Genomic DNA, 18791 nt, shown 5'->3' on the forward strand with positions numbered 1-18791 from the left:
TGTTCATGGGCTATTCTCAATCTTTCTTTTGCCTCTTCCTCAAAAACATATCTTGCTAGAACTCCATTACTTCCTTTGTGGTAAAGTGTACCATGAATCAAAATGTAGTGCTTCAAACACATAATAGCAATAGAACTGGGATTAAGTAACTCTTCTATGATAGGTTTTCGCCAATCCTCTTCCTCATAAATTGAAAGCTGTAATAGTTCACTAAACGGACATGGGATAATCCTCTTGAGTACAACTATAGAAATACTTCATTCTTTCTTTGAAATATGCATTTTAGAAGCCAATGTATCAAGTGCATCTGCATAACGGTTGTTGTGGTTCACCCCATATGAATGGAACACCTTTCTTAAGCAAGATTTGGAAAGATACAATGATTTCTCTTAAAGTTGGAATGAATCTCCTAATATAAGAGACTTTTCCCAACAAGCTTTTGAGTTGTTTTTGATTCACCAGAGATGGCATGGGTTGAATAGCCTTTATTTTTTCAAGATCAACATCTATGCCTTTTCTGTGAACCACAAAACCCAAGAATTTCCTAACTGTTACTCCAAATGCACACTTTAAAGGATTCATGCAAAGATTATGCTTTCTACACCGTTCAAATACTCTTTTAAGATCTTTAAAGTGATTAAAAGCCTTCTTGCTTTTCATCACTATATCATCTACATAATCTTCCATACAATCATGCATTAAGTCATGGAAGATTGCTGTCATGGCATGTTGATAGGTTATACTCACATTTTTTAATCTAAATGGCATTACAGTGTAGTAGAAATTACCAAATGGAGTTTTGAAAGGGATTTTCTCTGCATCTTTTCATGCCATCTTTATTTGATTATATCTACTAAACCTATCCATGAAGGAAAATATCTCATGGCTAGCTGTAGCATCTACTAAAGTATCAACATTAGGAAGAGGAAAATCATTTTTTGGGCATGCTTTGTTCAAATCTCTGAAATCTACACACACTTGAATTGTTCCATTCTTTTTTTTCATAGGAACTACATTTGCTAGCCAAGTAGGATAATGTATGAGTTTGATGAATCTAACCTTGAGGAGCTAGTTAATCTTCTCCTTTATCTGGCTCTCTATCTTATGATGAAATACACGAGCATGTTGTTTCACTGGTTTACTTTGTGAAGAAATGTGTAACTAGTGAATAATGAGATTCTCATCCAATTCAAGCATCTGTTCATAAGTCCAAGCAAACACATCTTGGAATTTTCTCAACAACTCAATTAGCATGACCTTTTACTCATCAGAAAGACTCTTACTTATGAATAGTGGCTTAATTGTCTTTCCTTCTTCTGCCATATTGATTTCTTCCAACTCATGACCTTAAGGCTTGGGTTGATCTAGGAGTTGTTCTTTCATGGGTAATACTTCCTGTACGTTTTCTTTTTCTGCTTCCACTTGAAAACGTGATGGTGATGTATCTGGTGGCTTCCAAAGTTCGAGATCAAGAGAAGATGTTTCCTCAGACCTTGTGTCCCATTATAAGCAATACATAAATTTTTTATCTTCACATGCATAGGAAGTTACCTTACTAAACGTCTTTTCTTCATTTACTTCTTTATATGTGGAAGTGTTTTCCCTTTTTCTTTTCCCACCTTGTTTTTTCTTTTTGCCACTACTCTCTACCTTATTCCCAACATACTTTTCCTATCGTGAAAGTGGAACACCGATAGGTCTAGCAATAGTTGTTTCTCCATCTTCTACTAGATCTTCAAAGAAAGAAGCCTTTGTATAACTCACCTCATGCCGTTCAAATGGAGCTTTAGTGGTCGCAATGAAAATCTCCTTCCCCTATCAATGTCCCTTAATACATGTGAAGAAAGTGATAGCCATAGAATGATGTAAACTCTTCAAATCTATGTTTATAGCTTTCAAAGTGGATAGAGGTATGAGATTCACAGAGGAACCATCATCAATGAATGTTCTCTTAATAGGATATCCATTGATAGTATTTTCCACATAAAGAGGTTTATTATGATAAAGATGAGGTGTATACATGTCTGCCACTGTAAGCACAATAGCATTTTGATATACACCAACCATCTTCCCCATAAGTCATCCTACTAGGTTACACTCTTTATATTGTTTTCTTACTATTTGAACTAGTGATATAAATGCTTATTTCCTTGTTTCTTCTGAAAATCCAAGCTGGTAAAAAAAATGCTTGAAATTAAGTGTCTTCATGAGTGAATTAGCAATCGAAGAAGTAACCATAGTAACTTCACTTGTATCATTAAATTGGGTGTTTGAAGAAGAAAGGTCATCATGGTGAGCATGAATTATTGCACTTGCTTGCCCTCGAGGATTTAGATGAACGAGAAGAGGGTTATTTTGGACTTTGTTATTTCCAATCAATAGTTCTTCTGCTTGCACTCGTCGATGGAACATTCTCCGAAGGTTTCTACATTCAGAAAATGGATGACCAACTGCTCGATGATAATCACAATATCTTGGGTTAGCCTTTTCCTCTGCTGTTGGTGGTCGTGGAGTGCAAGGTAAGTTTATTTGTCCATCCCTAACCCATTCTTGGAGAAGAGCTCTCACTTTATCCGAAGGTACTGAGAATGGTGGAGAAAAGTCATTCTCTTCATCTGGCCTTCTCCTTGGGACATCTTTTTTGGGATGTAAATTTGCTCAAACTGGACCCCTTTTTTCTCTACCTCCTCATTGGATGGCATTCACCGTTGGGGTGTTTCTTTTACCAAAACGAGTGAGTCTATTTTGTCTAAGAACCATATTATTGGTCCTTCGTACAGCTTCCACTAGTGTAACAAAGGTTAGAAGAAGTAGATTCTCCAAGTGTAGCCTGTATTCATTATACATCCCCTGAATGCACACTTTTACCAGCTTCTTCTCATCATGAGATTCTTGTATGTCCAGCACCTGTTCTCTAAAGAGTTGGATATACTCCATTAGATCCTCTATAGACTTTTGAAACTCTCCTCCAAGATCAACGAGAGTAACCTTCACTTGAATAGAGAAGAACTTTTCCCCAAGCATCCTACACATCTGATTCCTAGTTTGAATAGAACTAGGAGTAAGGTTAACATACCATGTATAAGCCTTCTCAGTGAAAAACTTGAAGAACTCCTTCAACTTCAGGTCATCATCCAATCCAGCAACTCTAAGAGTCTCCACAAATTTCATGACATGTTGGGGTGTATCTCTAATCATCCCATTAAATTGTTTGAACTTGGGGCTCTTTAAGGTATGGTTTTGTAGCTACACTGGTCGGGTAAGGCAACTTGAGACCAAACTCAGAAAAATTCAAGCTGTTGTTCTTCTGATCTAATAGCCTTTGAAGCTTTTCCATTGTCACAAATCCTTGAGTAGAAGTGGGTGGGATTACTACAATAAAGGTAGTTGTTAGGGTAACTGCAGTAGTGGTGTTGGGAGGATTAGGATTTATAGCAACTACTACATTAGCTGCACTTTCTCCATTTCCTCCATTCCTCTTAATGTTTGTAACTAGATGAGTGACTCCGTCAGGTGCACTCTCATTAAGGTGCACAGGTTGGGCTTGAAAAGTGGTGACAGTAGAGGACATGAGTTAAGATATAGTGTCCATCGTTCACCTATTATTGTCGTCTGATATTTGCATCCTCTTTTGAGAAGCTTGGATCGTTCTCATCAGATCCTGAATGTAGGAAGGAACATGTGAATCTTGGTTGTTAGTGGAACTCTCCATCTTTTTTGGTAACAAGAAATTATAGCAATAAAAGTCTTACTTAGTGTTTGTTTGGTTTGACTTTTTTCTAGCTTATCTACCTCTTAAAAGCAAAAGCCAGACCAAATATAAATTTTAAGAAGCTCTTAAAAAAATAGTTTTTTTTAAAGAATAAAATTTTTAAAAAAAGAGCTTCAAGAAAAGCTCTTGTGAGGAGCTTTTTCTTCTTCTTTTTTACAAATACAAGAAAATTTTTATTTTTGTTCCAAAACTATCTTCATCTGTTAAAAATAATTACAATATTACCCTCTAAAAAAATACCCTCTACAATAATTTTAACCAAAATTATAACTTATAAAAAAAATTTTATCAAACAACTTTAGCTTAATTTTAAAGGCTATTATTTTTCATAAGAGCTTCATAATAACTTTTAAACTAGAAAAAAGTTAGGCCAAACAGGCTCTTAATGAAATCACTTCTCCCCAGTGGCGTAGCCAAAATGTTGATGGGGTTTTTGTGATAAGAAGATGAAGTATTACAAATAAGTAAGGGATGTACTAGAGGTGGTAAAGAGAAAGATTGGATCAGTTCTTGAAGTATTGAATGTCATGGCAAGAAGAAGAGAATAGGGTTTTGAGTGAGAATAGGATAGAGATAGAAGCTTTGAGTAAGAGTCTTGTCGTTTTCAAAAGTGTTTCTTTTTGAATTGTGAAGGCTCTATATATAGTGTCAAAAGTAACGGTTACAAAAAAAGGCTTTAATACTCGTAACGAATGATATCATTAATGAGAGTTTTAATGTTAGGTAACCATTATAGAAAGTTAATGTTGAGTAACAGTTAGAAACTTATTATGTGACTGTTGAAGTAATTATATTAATAAGACTTGTTCTCAAGTAGGAGCTAATAAAGAAGAGCTATACATGAGTAGGTACAAGAGAGGAAACTGTACGTGAATAAGGACAAGAGAAGAAGCTATACATGAATAGGTACAAGAGAAGAAGCTGTACGTGAATAGGTACAAGATAACAAGGTAAAAACAGGAAACACTTGTACTTTGGGAAAAGGTTAAGAGAGAGACCTCTTAACTACCTCCATATCTAAGCCACCAAGCTAAACTCTAAGGAACATCCCAATATGAAAGTAACCCATAAACCCTACCACTTATTCCAGATTACTTTCACTGTCATATGTGTGAAATTGTTACTCTGTGCGAAGTAGTTATTCTACTTCTAATAGTTGTTCTCATTATTCTCCACATAATGTTATGCGATAAAATAATTCTTTAAAGAATAAGTATTAACTAAAATCGACTATCTACATCAAGCAAAACCAAAAGACAAATTCATGATTATACAATCAAAAAGGTTCAAAGGAGTTTACCACTAGCCAAAGAGGCCCACAACAAGCATAAAGGGGTTGTAATCATCTTGAATAGGGACAGAAACTAGCAATACACAGTCATTCAGAAAAATTAGCACTTTAAGAAGAAGTCATAAAAATTGGCAAAACTTGTCACACCTCAAACCCAAAGTTTTAGGACATAACAAGATGTCACTTACTTATGAGACGAATCCCATAAACATGTAAGGCAACAATATCATACTTAATCAATATATATATCTCCACAATCTTTTCAAAATGTTACACCTTACAAAACCTCAAGTTTCAAAATATAATATTAAAATACAATTCTCCAAAAGCTACAAATTTTTGATCTAGCTAACATCTACTTAATAAACTAAAAACTGATTACTAACATCAAAGCTTATAATTATTCTTGGGCGTAAGTTAATCTTGCCAACCAAAACTCTCACCAAGCAAGTCTAACTCCCAAATATGCAAAGATGTTGAAATTTGTAAAATGATGAGAGTTAATGGAATGAGTACAATCACTCAACAAATAATTGACATCCCTTCAATCGGGTTAAGCATGTTCAAAATATTTAGGCCAAAATTACTTATACATATGTAGGTATCAAAACAAAACTTTGGATAATCTCATTCAGAAACATATATTTCAAAATTTCATTTTTAAATTACAAAAGTAAACATAATTTCACTTTAGATAACATAGCTAACACAATTTTGAAATTTTCAGATAACAGAACAAAACATAATTTCACATTGATTTCAGACTTTTATTAGTCGCTTATAACATATTATGGTCATAATTAACCCTTATGGCATAGGTCATAATCATAACAAAAACCACAATTAACCTTAGTGGCATGGGTTGTAATCATATCGAAATTACAGTTAATCGCAGTGGCATGGATCATAAGTATGTCAGAAGCAACCATTGGCTACTTTGAACATATATCATAAATACCACTATTCTGTAATCGGTGCTGTGGTTGGAAGATAAATCTTTAATCACAAAATACATGTGGACATGGCCAACATTTAACACCCATTGGTAGGATCGTAACATAGCCATACTAAGAGGCAAAACAGAAACATATATTTTTAGATTACCCAAATTTCACAAAATAATGTATCCACTTTCTCAAAACATATCTCTTATATATAAAAAACATAATTGTTTCAAACTAATTATTCACAAAGATAGTCATATATGCATACATTGATAAAAATCTTGTTCCAGAACAAAATTGAAATCATATTCCAAAAATCAGCATAAAGATCATATTTACCATATTAGTATGCTCACCCAATTTAACAAACCATGGGAAAAAATATCATATACAAGCACAAAAATTACATTAAGGTAAATTTTAAGGTGTAAAAACACTAAAGAAATATTAGTCACTTATTTGACTCACTAAAACCAAAACCAAAAGACCAAAAATTAAAATTTTTTGAAAACCTATTAGTTTAAAATACTCGAAATTGGAAACCAACATTGCTAACTTATCTAAACAAACCATGACTCTTTGCTGGTCATTCTAAGGCATTTAGGGTGTAGCTCCTCTTTTGCTGATCGAAAATCATAATTAATTCCTTTAATAATCTATAAATACATAAAACATTTAAAACTTAAAAACTTATAGATTATAGTACAAAATTAGAAACAATATGAGGTTGGGTGAAATACTTTAAATACAAATCAAAATTTAGATTTGAAGATTTCTAATAAATATTTTTAAAATATGTCAATTCAAATTACTTTATCAGATAAATATTTATTTATAAAAAAATCGTTAAAATTTAAATAGTTTAAATTTCTGAAGTTTCTATCAAAATAGGTTGAATATAGGTCAAGAATAATTTTTGAAATAATTAAAAATGAATTCTCGTAAATTTTGAAATTTTAGATTTTCATGGTCATTTGGCTTACTTTAAACACTTGTAACTCTTAACTCAAATTATTTCTAGTGATAAAATCAACACCAATTTGAAGTATTCATATCATACTATAACTTCAAAATTTGTTTCGATTAAAAAGAATACAAGATTCTCAAGTTTTAAAAGGCAAAATTTAGAAATTATTATAAACTTATATGGATTTCTGAGTTTTCAGTATCAATGAATCAACTTTGAAGCTTTAATTCTTTTAACACAGGAAGCCCATAATCGACCCATTGATGTCAAATTAAACATCTCATTTCATACTACAAAAGCCCTCAAAGAAACAATCCAAAATGTTACTAGAATATGGAGTTCTGATGACCTAAAGTTAAGTTGTCAAAATTGTTAAAATCAGGTTTCCAATCAACTTCAAAAATTCATATTTTTTAACCATAAAGCCAAACGAGAAGCTACAAAAACAATTAGAAAGATTTTTTCAAGACCTTTCTACTAGTACCATCATGCTATTGAAAAGTCACCGGAACAGTACTGGATTTGAATGGAAGTTAAAGAACTATAAACTAAAGTTAAAACCTAATCATACATTAATCACTGCTTTCTTGAATAGATTTTTTTTTCTGCCTTCTTCTTCTTTAGGATTAGTTTCTCCCTAATGGTTTTTTTATTTATTTTTATTGATTTTTATTGTATTTTTTTCTTTAAACGTGTTAATGAAAATTGACACTACTTGTTTTCCTTTTAATGTGTAACTGCCTTTATTTAAACGTGTCTTACTACTTTTCTTTTTTAAAACGGATTTAGATTAAATTGACTAATTTTCATTTTAAAATGTGATAAGATATAACTGGTTGTTTTTTTTTAATGTGATAATGTAATCTATCTCCAATTAAAATAAAACCACTATATTTTCTAAAAGGTCCTTAATATACAACTATTTTATTATAAAACCATATATTTTATAAGTAATTTCAATAAACCTATTTGTCAAATTTAAGATTTTGTAAACGTACTAATATAATTGTATTTTTAGGTTGGGGTATTATAGAACCAACATCCAAGAGATGAAAACCAGACACCTGAAGCAAAAGGGAAAGGAGTTTCTCACTCGAAAACATGAAGAATATCATATGAAAGATGTAGCCCATCCTTCGCTAGCCTATTTGCTCTTTAATTAGCGTTTCTCTTAGTGTGCTTAATATTCCAATTGCCAAAAATCTTTTTAAATCTCTCAAGCTGCAAAGTCCACTTCCTAAATCTTTAAGGTGCTGAAGTAGAGGTTTTTATCCATTGAACCAAATTACATGAGTCGCTTTCGATCAGCAAGTTATAATCCTTTTTCCATTTAGATGTAGCAAATATGACAAAAGCTTCCTTGACAGCTCTGTATTTGGCAAGGTTGGAGTCAACTTCACCAATGTCTTTGGAAAAAATAATTTTGATCTACCTAATACTATTTCACAACAAGCTGCTTATACCAACGGGCCTAAAACATCCTTGAGTTGCTCCGTCAACATTGAACTTCAATGATCTCTTATCGATGGCAATCCATTAGATGTTTTTAGTAACCTTCTTATTCTTCCTAAGCTAACCATGAACTAAAAGTTCCCTATAGGTGTTTAAAATTGAAAAGTAATCACCTAGCCATTTTGCATTAGACCAAGAAGCTACTTTCACTTTGACTAAGTCTAAACATTGATCATCATTCCATTTCTTACCACTAAAGATGACTTCATTTCTGCATTTCCAAATAAACCAAACAATAGCAAAATATGTCATTTTCCAAATTCTAACATTAATATTACCCCAGTTACAATTATTCCAAACTTTAAAGAAAGTTCCAATGTCAATGGGGACAACTTATTTGCAACTGCACAGCTTCCACCATTTAGCCTCAACACTCCAAGTTTCTTTGCATTCAATAAACAGGTAACAACAAGTTTCTCTATTGAGATTACAAAGAACACATAGCAGAAGGTTATTTTGTAAAATACATCTTTTTGCCAGCTCATCTTTAACTGTAATCTTACCATGCATAAATTGCCAGACGAACCCTTCCACTCTAAAAAGCGCCAATCCTGCCCAAACATATTTCCATATCTTCTCGATTTTTTCCTTAGGACCCATAACTTGATTACAAAACGATTTGGCAGTGTAACACCATTGACCTCAAACATCAAAATTAGTTCATCCTTAAGCACTTTACTCAGTTGGAATTCCTTAATAATAGACCCCAATTGCTCCCATTGCTTATTTTCCTAATCAAAAAGTCGTCTTTGCAAATTAACATTCTAGACCCAAGAGTCTTCCTCTCAATGTCCAAAATCAGCGACTTTGCTATTTTTATTAATAGCCAATGCGAAGATTCTCAAAAAAGCTTGACCTAAAATGATCCCGTGACCTATTCATCACTTCAAAATAGCGGATTATCACTTTTGCCCACTGCAAAACCAAAGTTAGCAACAACCTGCAAGTCGAACTTGTTAGAAGGGGAGAGGGGACTAATAATGTGCCTCCATAAGGTGGAAACTCTCTTGTTTGCACTCGTGTTTGGCAAAAGAATGGAAGGATCGCTGTCGATTTTATCAACTATCACTTGTCTCCAAAGATTATCAATCTCCTTCCCATGTCTCTAGATCCATTTGTTAAGCAAAGCATGATTTTTCACGTCAATATCCATAATACCAATACCCCCACAATCCTTGTAGTTACAAACCTTGTCCCATTTGACAAGATGAATTTTTCCTTTTTGGTCATCCCTTCCCCACAAGAATCTACGATGTAATTTTTCAAACTTGTTTTTTACCTTGTGAGGAACTTGAATGAAGGACATAAAGAACATAAGCAAACTGGTCAAGACAGATTTGAGTAAGGTGATTCTACCTCCAAATGATAGCATTTTAGTCTTCCAACTAGCAAGCTTTCTCTTCATTTTCTCCAAGACTGAATCCCAAAATCTAGTTGAGTTATGTTTGGCACCTAAGGGGAGCCCAAGGTATGCGATGGGTAAGTACCCTACCTTGCACATGATCTTTGTAGCCCATCTTCTATGAGACCTTGACCCTTATTGATCCGTAACTAGCAGTAGACGCGATAACACGAACTAAGGATAATTTTGTCATTTCTCCTGGTCAGCCCCTGAAATTTGTTTTCTAATGTTATTAAGGTCCAAGTAGGCCTAAGGAATGAATGGATGAGAATAAGATAATGAAGAAGATAGAAATACTAACAATTTTCACGATAGGGGTAAAACGGTCACTTTACATCTCGGGTTGAAATTTCTAAGTTTTCATGAACTCGAGTATTTCTAAACCCTTATGGACTTTGTCTTAGTGTTAAAGAAGTAAAAATATTGCATAAAAGCAATGGAAAAAACAAATGACATAATAAGGGCATTTTGGTAATTTTGCTAGAAATGGATAAACTTGAGCCATAAAAATCTAAGTTTCTAGGATGTTCTTCAAATTTCCAGCATTTCTTCTTCTTCTCCTTCCTTTCCCACGTTCTCTCACCCCTCCCATGGAAGCTTGCCTTGAATTTCCATATATTTCCTTTAGTTAACCTCGATTTTTCATGTTTTTGTATACCCTTTCCCAAAGTTTTTTGTGCTCTTCTACTTTCTCACCATGAGAACCCTCAAAAACCTTTCCTTATTACACTCTCTCACTAGCTGGACATTATAGAGAGAGAAAGTGAGATTTTCATGATAGCTTGAAAGCTTTTAGGAAAGAACTTCAATTACAAAGCTACCAACGTGAGTAGTGAAATTGAGTTGATTTTTTTTTTAGTTGAGAATGGCTAGTGGCTAGATTGGTAAGTGTTTTGTAGTTGAGGTTGTTAATTCACTCTAGAGTGATTAGGCTAGAGAAAATGGATAGCCATTTAATGGCAAATTGAAAGCTAGCTAAAAGATAGCTTTTAGAGTTTATAGTGTGAATTAACATAATGGTGATGTTAATGTAATGGTAGGTTCCAACGAAGTTCCATCCTTCCAATTGGACCATTAGGGAATTAAGAGTCGACTAAAGTCTTAACAAAATACAGGTGAGTGGACTTGCATTTCAAACTTGTTTTGGGGAATGTGAATGATTTTATCCAACTTGTCTTTGAAAATGTGTGCTAGGGAACAACCCTTGATTAAATGTATTTGATATTGTGAAATGAAAAATATGTATAAGGATGAATCCTTGTGTTTATTATTATGTTGGTATGTATGTATATACCTTTTGGATATGTGCTGTGTATGGATGAATGATGATGGCTGATGATGTTGAGGTGTGCGAGTAGGGAGTGCACACATGATGATGATTGAGTGTGCGAGTAAGGAGTGCACACATGACGATGATGAAGTGTGCGAGTAAGGAGTGCACACATGATGATGATGTATGTATATGTTGATGTGAGAGTTATAGAAAGTTCATAATACGGTATATGGTTGTAAATGCAAAAATGTGAGCATTTGATTTGTTGAAATTTGAAAGTTTACATGTGTTACATATTGCTATTGTTATTTTAACAGGATGACTTTGTTTTAAAGGAAAAAGAAACTTTTCCTGATGTTCTGATTTTCGCTGCAGCGAGAAACTCTCAAGCTTGGAGGGTGGTGCTGATCGGGAATCTTGCTGCAGCGAGAATGTTACTACAGCGAAAAACCTTCTGTTTTGGATCCTCATTGTGTTCAGTTGCTATCCAATTTCCACTTCCTTGATACCATAGTTGAGCATGAACTTCTAACACTAAAGAATCAATAAATTACATTTGAAATGAGGAGGTTTGGTGAGAAACCCTCAGCTAGATGATAAATTAAGTCAAGTGTCACTGCAGCAAAAACTCATTCCCGCTGCAGCAAGAATGCCTTCCCGCTGCAGCGAGAACCTGTCGTTTATTTGACCTGATTCGTATGAATCCTATTAAAGTTTTCACTCTCCAAATCTTTTGATGAGCATAGCCTCTTTTAAATAAGTGATTTTTCTCATGTGGGGTTTACATGAAGGGTTTAATAAGAACTAAATAAATTGCATTGTTTTGCAAAAGGAATGCATCATGATTTTGTTAAACATTCTTTATGATATGCTTGTTCCCTTCCTTGTTCACTCACTAGGTTTATACTCACCGTTTTCAACTTCATGTTTTTAAATCACGAGGCAGCTGGTAACTAGGTCGAAGTGTCTTCGTATATTCGACCCTTGGTAGGTGTATCGGTATTCAGTAGCTGTACATTCATCAGAGTTTTTTCGCTGAAAGTCGAGTATTCTTTTGTTGTGTATAGACAAGCTTAATGTAAATTATTAAGATACATGTTGTAGACAATGTATATACACTTGTTTGGTATGCCAGTATAAGGTGGTAATATTCAATATTATTTTGATTCTAAGTTATGAAATATGACTTAGCAGTTTATGATGGAATGATGAATATGTCAAATTAATAGGCTTGCTTGAGTTTAGTGGACTACATCCATTGGGCCCATGAGTCGGTCATGGCTCGGAATTTGGATCGTGATATCTTCCTACTAACCTCTTATCGATCCAAGTCCCAATAAGATGACTCTTTGTGAAGTTGACTTTAAGAATTGAAACACTTCGATAACATCTAAGAATCCTTTTGAGAACTAATAAACTTTCAAGGTGCACATCACAAAATAGGATTATGTCATCTGCATATTGCAGATGTATGAGAGACAAACCATATCTCCCAATCATGACTCTTTTGCAAATCCCGATGTTCTCCACTTTACATAACATGGCATTAAGGGCTTCTTCTGCAATGTTAAACAAGAAAGGAGAAATAGGACATTCTTGATGGAGGTCACTTTCCATATCGAATTGTCTCGATGGTGAACCATTGACAAGAATAGAAATTTTAGCTGTGGAAATACACTCTTTAATCCAGCACCTCCAAACCCCATATTTCCCATCACATGATCAAGAAAGTTCCAATTGATGTTATCGAAGGCTTTTTCAAAGTCTAGTTTTATGCCATACCTTCAAAAATATGTTTTAACCCTTATAGTTAAGGATCCAACTAACTTCCACCGACATATATTTTTGCATAACTTTTATTTATCATTTTTTATAATTGAAGACTAAGTTTTAACCCTTTAAGATTTTTAAGGTACAAGTAAACACACCAAAAAAATAAAGTAAAAAAGCAAAACTCAAAATTTTTTGTATTTCAGATTATTGACTAACAAATAATGGTTTCAATTATGAAGAACTCCTCGTCAAATTCAATTTTTTTTAACTTCATTCTCTTTTGTTCTTTAATAATTAGTCTGTTCTTATAGAATTATTTTTTTTATTTGTCCCAAGACTAGGACTAACAACTTGACAATGTATGATTAGAAGATTGTGTCTGAATATCATTGCAAATTTTATGAACTCTAAAGGTTTTGAATTGAAAAAACTAGACAAATCGAATTGAGTACGATTTTTTTTCGAATATAAAAAGTTTTTGATGTTTGTAATTATTTTGATCAATTAGGTTCATTTTTTATGATTAAATTTGCAAGCTAAATCGATTGAAAATCAAATATGAATTAATATAAATTTAAAATTTAAATTAATGTTAACTAATATGAATATTTGAATTTACAAAATATTAAGCTTGTCTAACTTAAATTTATACTAATCTGATTTTTTTTCTTAACATTTTAGAAGAATGTGCATAAAGTCATGATGGGAGGTTCATCCTTGAAAACTATTGTTGGTTATTAGAATCTTTGAAAACTATAGTTAGTTGTTGGAATTTGAAAACTACTCTCGGAATTTCTTGAAATGTTGGATTGAATTTTCTTTATATTAACTTATGTTTTTTTAAGTTGGTTGTCTTTGAAAATATCGTTGAAATTGTTTGAAAATATTGTTGTATTTGTTAAAAATGTTATTGAAATTTATATTTATACATATTACATTAAAATTTGGTCAAAATGTTATAAAATGTCTGCTTGAATTTTATTTTTAAATAGTTTTATTTTTTTATCAGTTCGATTAATTATAAAAATTTGATTTGATTCAATTTTTGAGAAAAATAAAATTGATTTTTTAAAAATTTTAATATCGAATCTACTGAATCCATAATAACAAAAATTTTCCATTTTAAAGACTAAACCTAAAAGAATCCGAAGTTGTCACATGTTGCAATACGAACAGATAAGATTTCACCATCAGATCGGGCACCCCTCGTTTTCCTTCACCCGATATCTCTTTCCATCGACTAGGAAAAAGATTTGGTAAAAGGCAATTTTTATCTATAATCCTTTGGTTTGGTCCACTGGTAACTCCTCGCATCCCACCAACCTCCCGAATAAAAGGTCGATTTTTGTTTTCTTAATTATAGTGGATTGCATATGTAAATCCACTCCTTCCAAGTCAAAGACAAAGAGAAGAAAGGAAAAGGTAGAAAAAGAAAAATCCCTCCCGCCATTGACGCGCTTTGTATTCTTCTTAAGCACGAGCAAAGAAACTGCGGAGTGTATTAAAACCCCCCAAAAAAAATAGGGAAAATAATAATTAAAAACGAAAGAAGAAAGCCCATCTTCGAGACAACAATAATTGGAAGTCTGAAGAAGAACACAGAGCCACAGAATTCGACAAAGAAAAAAAAAAAGAAAGGAGAAAAACAGTGGGTAATAAAAAAAAATCTCGAGAAAAGATCCGTAGATGAAAGGGAAATCGAAGAGCTCGAAGAGAAAGCTAGGGTTGGCAACTGCCCTTGTCTTGTGCTCACTCTCATTCATCAGTGGCTTGTTTGCTTCCACCTTCTTTTCTCAGGTAACTTGTAAGTATGTTATCATTTCAAATGTTTACTAATTGGGTTTTGCTGTTGATTAATGGGGGTGGTTTTTATAGGATGTGCCGATCATTAGACCCAGGCTGAGAAGGCTTGAGGTGGTGCATGAGGAGGGTGAGAAGTATCGTGATCCGATGCCACATGGAGAAACCGGGGATAGTTCGATGGAATCTATTCCGTTTCAGGTGCTTCTCATCTTTTGTTCATAACATGTTTCGTTTATTGCATTGGATTTAGAATAATGGCTTTGATTATTATAAGATGGTTATTGTTAGATTATCTGGAATGAACATTTTTACTAATTATTTAATTTGGGTGTAGAGTTGTTTTCTTGGAGGATTTTTTATTCTAAATGCGTTTGTTGGGATAATTGCGTCAGTCATAGCACTTGATAGCTCTTATCCTAGTTAAATTAGTTTGGATTTTAGATGGGGATATGGGCCATGACCCCAAAAATTGAAAGTCAGTCGTTTGCAATCTGTGGTAGAAACCTATAAATATGGGAGGATACAGATGCAAGCAAATGGTTTTACGGATCTATGAGTAACAATATTCTAGTGTGTATTACATAGTTAAAATTTTCTAAAGGCGTGTTAGCCCAAATCTAAACAGGAGTTTTCAAATATCAATGGAAAGCAGTAATGAAAAAGAAAAAGGATTTTATGTACAAATGTTTCACAGAATTCAGTGTTTGAGGTCTGCTAGGAACATGTTAAACTGCCCCAATGGAAGATATGCTAAGAAAACAGTAATAAGAACTTTTTATTGTGCAATTTTTTTCAGGTTGCTGGCTGAAGAAATGGTCTACAAGCATCCTTTTCTAAGGACTAACTTTCGATGCTTGCTTCCTGTTGGGTGCAGGTTTTAAGTTGGAAACCACGAGCTTACTATTTTCCCAACTTTGCAACTGCAGAACAATGTGATCGTATAATTGAAATGGCAAAGTTGAACCTTAAACCATCTACTTTGGCTTTGCGCAAGGGAGAAAGTGTAGAAAGCACTAAAGGCACTAGAACAAGGTGCCCTTATAAGTCATAATTTTCTGTTTTATTATCAATTTCTTGTTGATATTGAGTTGAATGGTAAATTACAAGTTAATGATTTTATTAACTGATTTGAATTAGCAGCAAGGTGCATGCAGATAATATTGTGCCCCTTATGCCTGTGAATGGTTTCAATTGGTGAATGCTGATAGCGCACTTTCTTGGTGTTGCTAGTAAAAACTTGTGTTATTAACGTATACTTTCCTTGGAAACAGTTCGGGAACTTTTATTAGTGCATCAGAAGATGAAACTGGGTCCTTGGACTTGATTGAGAAAAAAATTGCAAAGGCTACAAGCATCCCTCAGAGCCATGGAGAGGTACATGTTCCTTTCCTGATGAAACTATCATTTATCTCGTAATTGTAAGTTGAGTTATTGTATGAGACATTATTGGAGAAGAAGTTTAAGCAAACACGGTTAACTTTCTCTATGAGTCAAGTGCATTATCAATTTCACTGATTCTTTTCCCATTTTATTTGTTTGAAACTTTAAGTGAAAATATAAAGTAAGAGCCACTGTGAAAGTGCCTGACAGAGGGTTGGGAATGTTACTTTTAAAAATATCAGTTTAACTTCCAAAAGACACCTTAATCATAATCATCTTACCAAACCAATTGTTAAGGCTAATAACTCTGCCTGTCTGTGACCTTTTTGTCTTTTTTTTTTTTTTGGAATTTTCAGATATATGTCATCTACTCCCTTAGATATATTCTGGCATCTTGGGCATATAATATGGACTTACTCTGGAATGTTACGTACGTAGCTGTTGTTTGTAATTATATGCTTGTACCTTACAACAACCACCTTAAACACATCACAGTTTGGTAAATCCTCTTATGCTAGTTGCAGTAAATGTAGAATTCTCAACACTGAGAGAGATGGGGAGAGGTTCTTGGAATTATACAGCAAAGTTAAGGGTGTTTAAAGGTCTGTTCCTGTATAGGGCGGAAAGCACTCATCTTCTAATTATATCCTCCCCAGAAATATAGTCAAATAAATGGTCCCATGTTGGTTTGAATTTTGATGGTTTTATTGATTTTAATGTGCCTGATAATTTAGTTTGTTGGAAATTATGTGATTAATATGGCTAATATGTTCTAACTGATTTCACAAACTTAAGAAATTTCGCAGTATCTAACTTAAACTGATACTATGCAAATAGTATTTTTGGTATATTTTCTGTTTGTGTTGAAATTCAATATGGCAAATCTTTCTTATAGGTTGTTTTTGAATTGCTCTAAGTTGAAATTTACATATTGCAGGCATTTAATATTTTGCGGTATGAGATTGGGCAGAAGTATGATTCTCATTATGATGCATTCAATCCATCTGAATATGGTCCACAGTCCAGCCAAAGGGTACAGTCTTTTATGTGAACTTCATCATTACAGCTTGTTAATAACACTCTCTGGAAATTTTTATGTTCATTTGGGGTAATCTGAAATAATTAATTTTCTGTTTCCCTATAAGTCAATAGTGTAAATACTATAGTTATAAGTAGAATTTAGTTATTTTTGTTTTATATACAAGTTCTGAGTTCTATTTTGTGTTTATAATTAATGGGACGATAAAACCTTTTCTTATTGAATGATTAATTATGCTGGGGTCTTTATTTATCTCCTACTGAAAATTATTTAGTAATTGGAAATAGATGCTGGAGTTGAATCACATCATATTACCGGACGTCACAAAAAGTATGAAGTACATCATTTTAAGATAGTTTTCCTGTCACAGAACTGCCTCTTATTTTGATAGCATTTTAATTCTTTCTTCTTTAGTATGGTGCCAATACGCATCTTTATGCTAGCCTCACCTTGTTTATAGGTTATTCTTTGAGGCTTTATATTTGTGGCAAGTTAGTTCTGGATCCCTTTGGTATGATTTTAGGTTTTGAATACCATGTTGTTCCTCCAACCTGTTTTCTGTATTTTCACCAAGCCATTGTGTGAGTGTCAATGCTGAAGAATGAAAACATTGTGCTTAATTAACATTTAACCTTCTCTTGCAGGTTGCGTCATTCTTGTTGTATTTGTCTGATGTAGAAGAAGGTGGAGAAACAATGTTCCCTTTTGAGGTAGATATGGAAATACTAACTTGCTTTATCTCTCCTTCCTTTGTCATGGTAACTATTTGTGCTGAATTTTGGTGTTGACCCTGTTGTTTTGGTTGCAGAATGACATGAGAATTAAAGGCTATAACTATAGACAATGCGTCGGTTTAAAAGTAAAGCCTCGAAGGGGGGATGGACTTTTATTCTATTCACTTTTTTTGAATGGCACAATTGATCGGGTAATTTTCATACTTGAAAATCAAATTTAGGCCAAGTTACATTGCTCGCAGTCCCATGTAAAGAGATTTATGAAATAGATCTGTGTTAACAACATTGAGACTCTCTAGCTGTTAAAACACTCCGAGTGGTTTCCTCTTGTTTCCCCATCTTACCTGTGTTTAAACTTCGTAAAATCCTCATTCTAGCTTTTATGGTTTATTACTTCTCATGTTCTTTCTCTGTTTCAACATTATGGCAGACGTCTCTTCATGGAAGCTGTCCGGTGATCAAGGGGGAGAAATGGGTTGCTACAAAATGGATTAGAGACCAAGAGCAAAATGACTAATAAGTTGCTGTAAAATTCACAGATTATCGACGTTGTTATTAATGGTCATAAACCTCTGTTTTGAAAGGATAATTCTTTACCCCACTTCACTCTGTTTTATTTATTGGCAAACAACTCCATGACTCGCCCATGTACAGCTTTTGTGTAAGAAAAATGTAACAGATGGGCAAATGTAAGTAAAGAAACAACTTAAAACCTAGGTCCACTGTATTACTCAAAGGTTTAGCTATGGAGGATTTCTTCGGTGCAAGGCAAAATAAAGTAAATAAATTGCTATTTAAAAGGTTCTGAATCCTGAATTGGTACTATAATATTACTTTCAGAGCTTCCAGTATCTTCACCGACGTGTCGCCCTATTATAAATTTACAAACCATAGTCTGCAC

General features: G+C 33.5%; 1 protein-coding gene across 1 annotated transcript; it reads left to right on the forward strand.

The window, feature by feature from the left end:
* LOC18608056 (probable prolyl 4-hydroxylase 9) lies at positions 14284-18657 on the forward strand. The gene is made up of 8 exons (XM_007042534.2): positions 14284-14731; positions 14810-14935; positions 15612-15769; positions 16009-16111; positions 17055-17150; positions 17801-17866; positions 17965-18081; positions 18321-18657. Exons 1-8 carry the CDS (start codon positions 14621-14623, stop codon positions 18405-18407), a joined length of 864 nt encoding a protein of 287 aa, XP_007042596.1. The 5' UTR covers positions 14284-14620; the 3' UTR covers positions 18408-18657.

This window comes from Theobroma cacao, chromosome 2 (assembly GCF_000208745.1).
Source record: "Theobroma cacao cultivar B97-61/B2 chromosome 2, Criollo_cocoa_genome_V2, whole genome shotgun sequence".
Lineage (NCBI taxonomy): Eukaryota > Viridiplantae > Streptophyta > Magnoliopsida > Malvales > Malvaceae > Theobroma > Theobroma cacao.

Excerpts from the sequence above, each read along its gene's own strand:
- LOC18608056 (XM_007042534.2), top strand. The coding sequence starts at position 14,621 with ATGAAAGGGAAATCGAAGAGCTCGAAGAGAAAGCTAGGGTTGGCAACT. Across the intron at positions 15,770-16,008 it reads ACTAAAGGCACTAGAACAAG|TTCGGGAACTTTTATTAGTG; the intron begins GTGCCCTTATAA and ends CCTTGGAAACAG. Across the intron at positions 17,151-17,800 it reads GTCCACAGTCCAGCCAAAGG|GTTGCGTCATTCTTGTTGTA; the intron begins GTACAGTCTTTT and ends CTTCTCTTGCAG.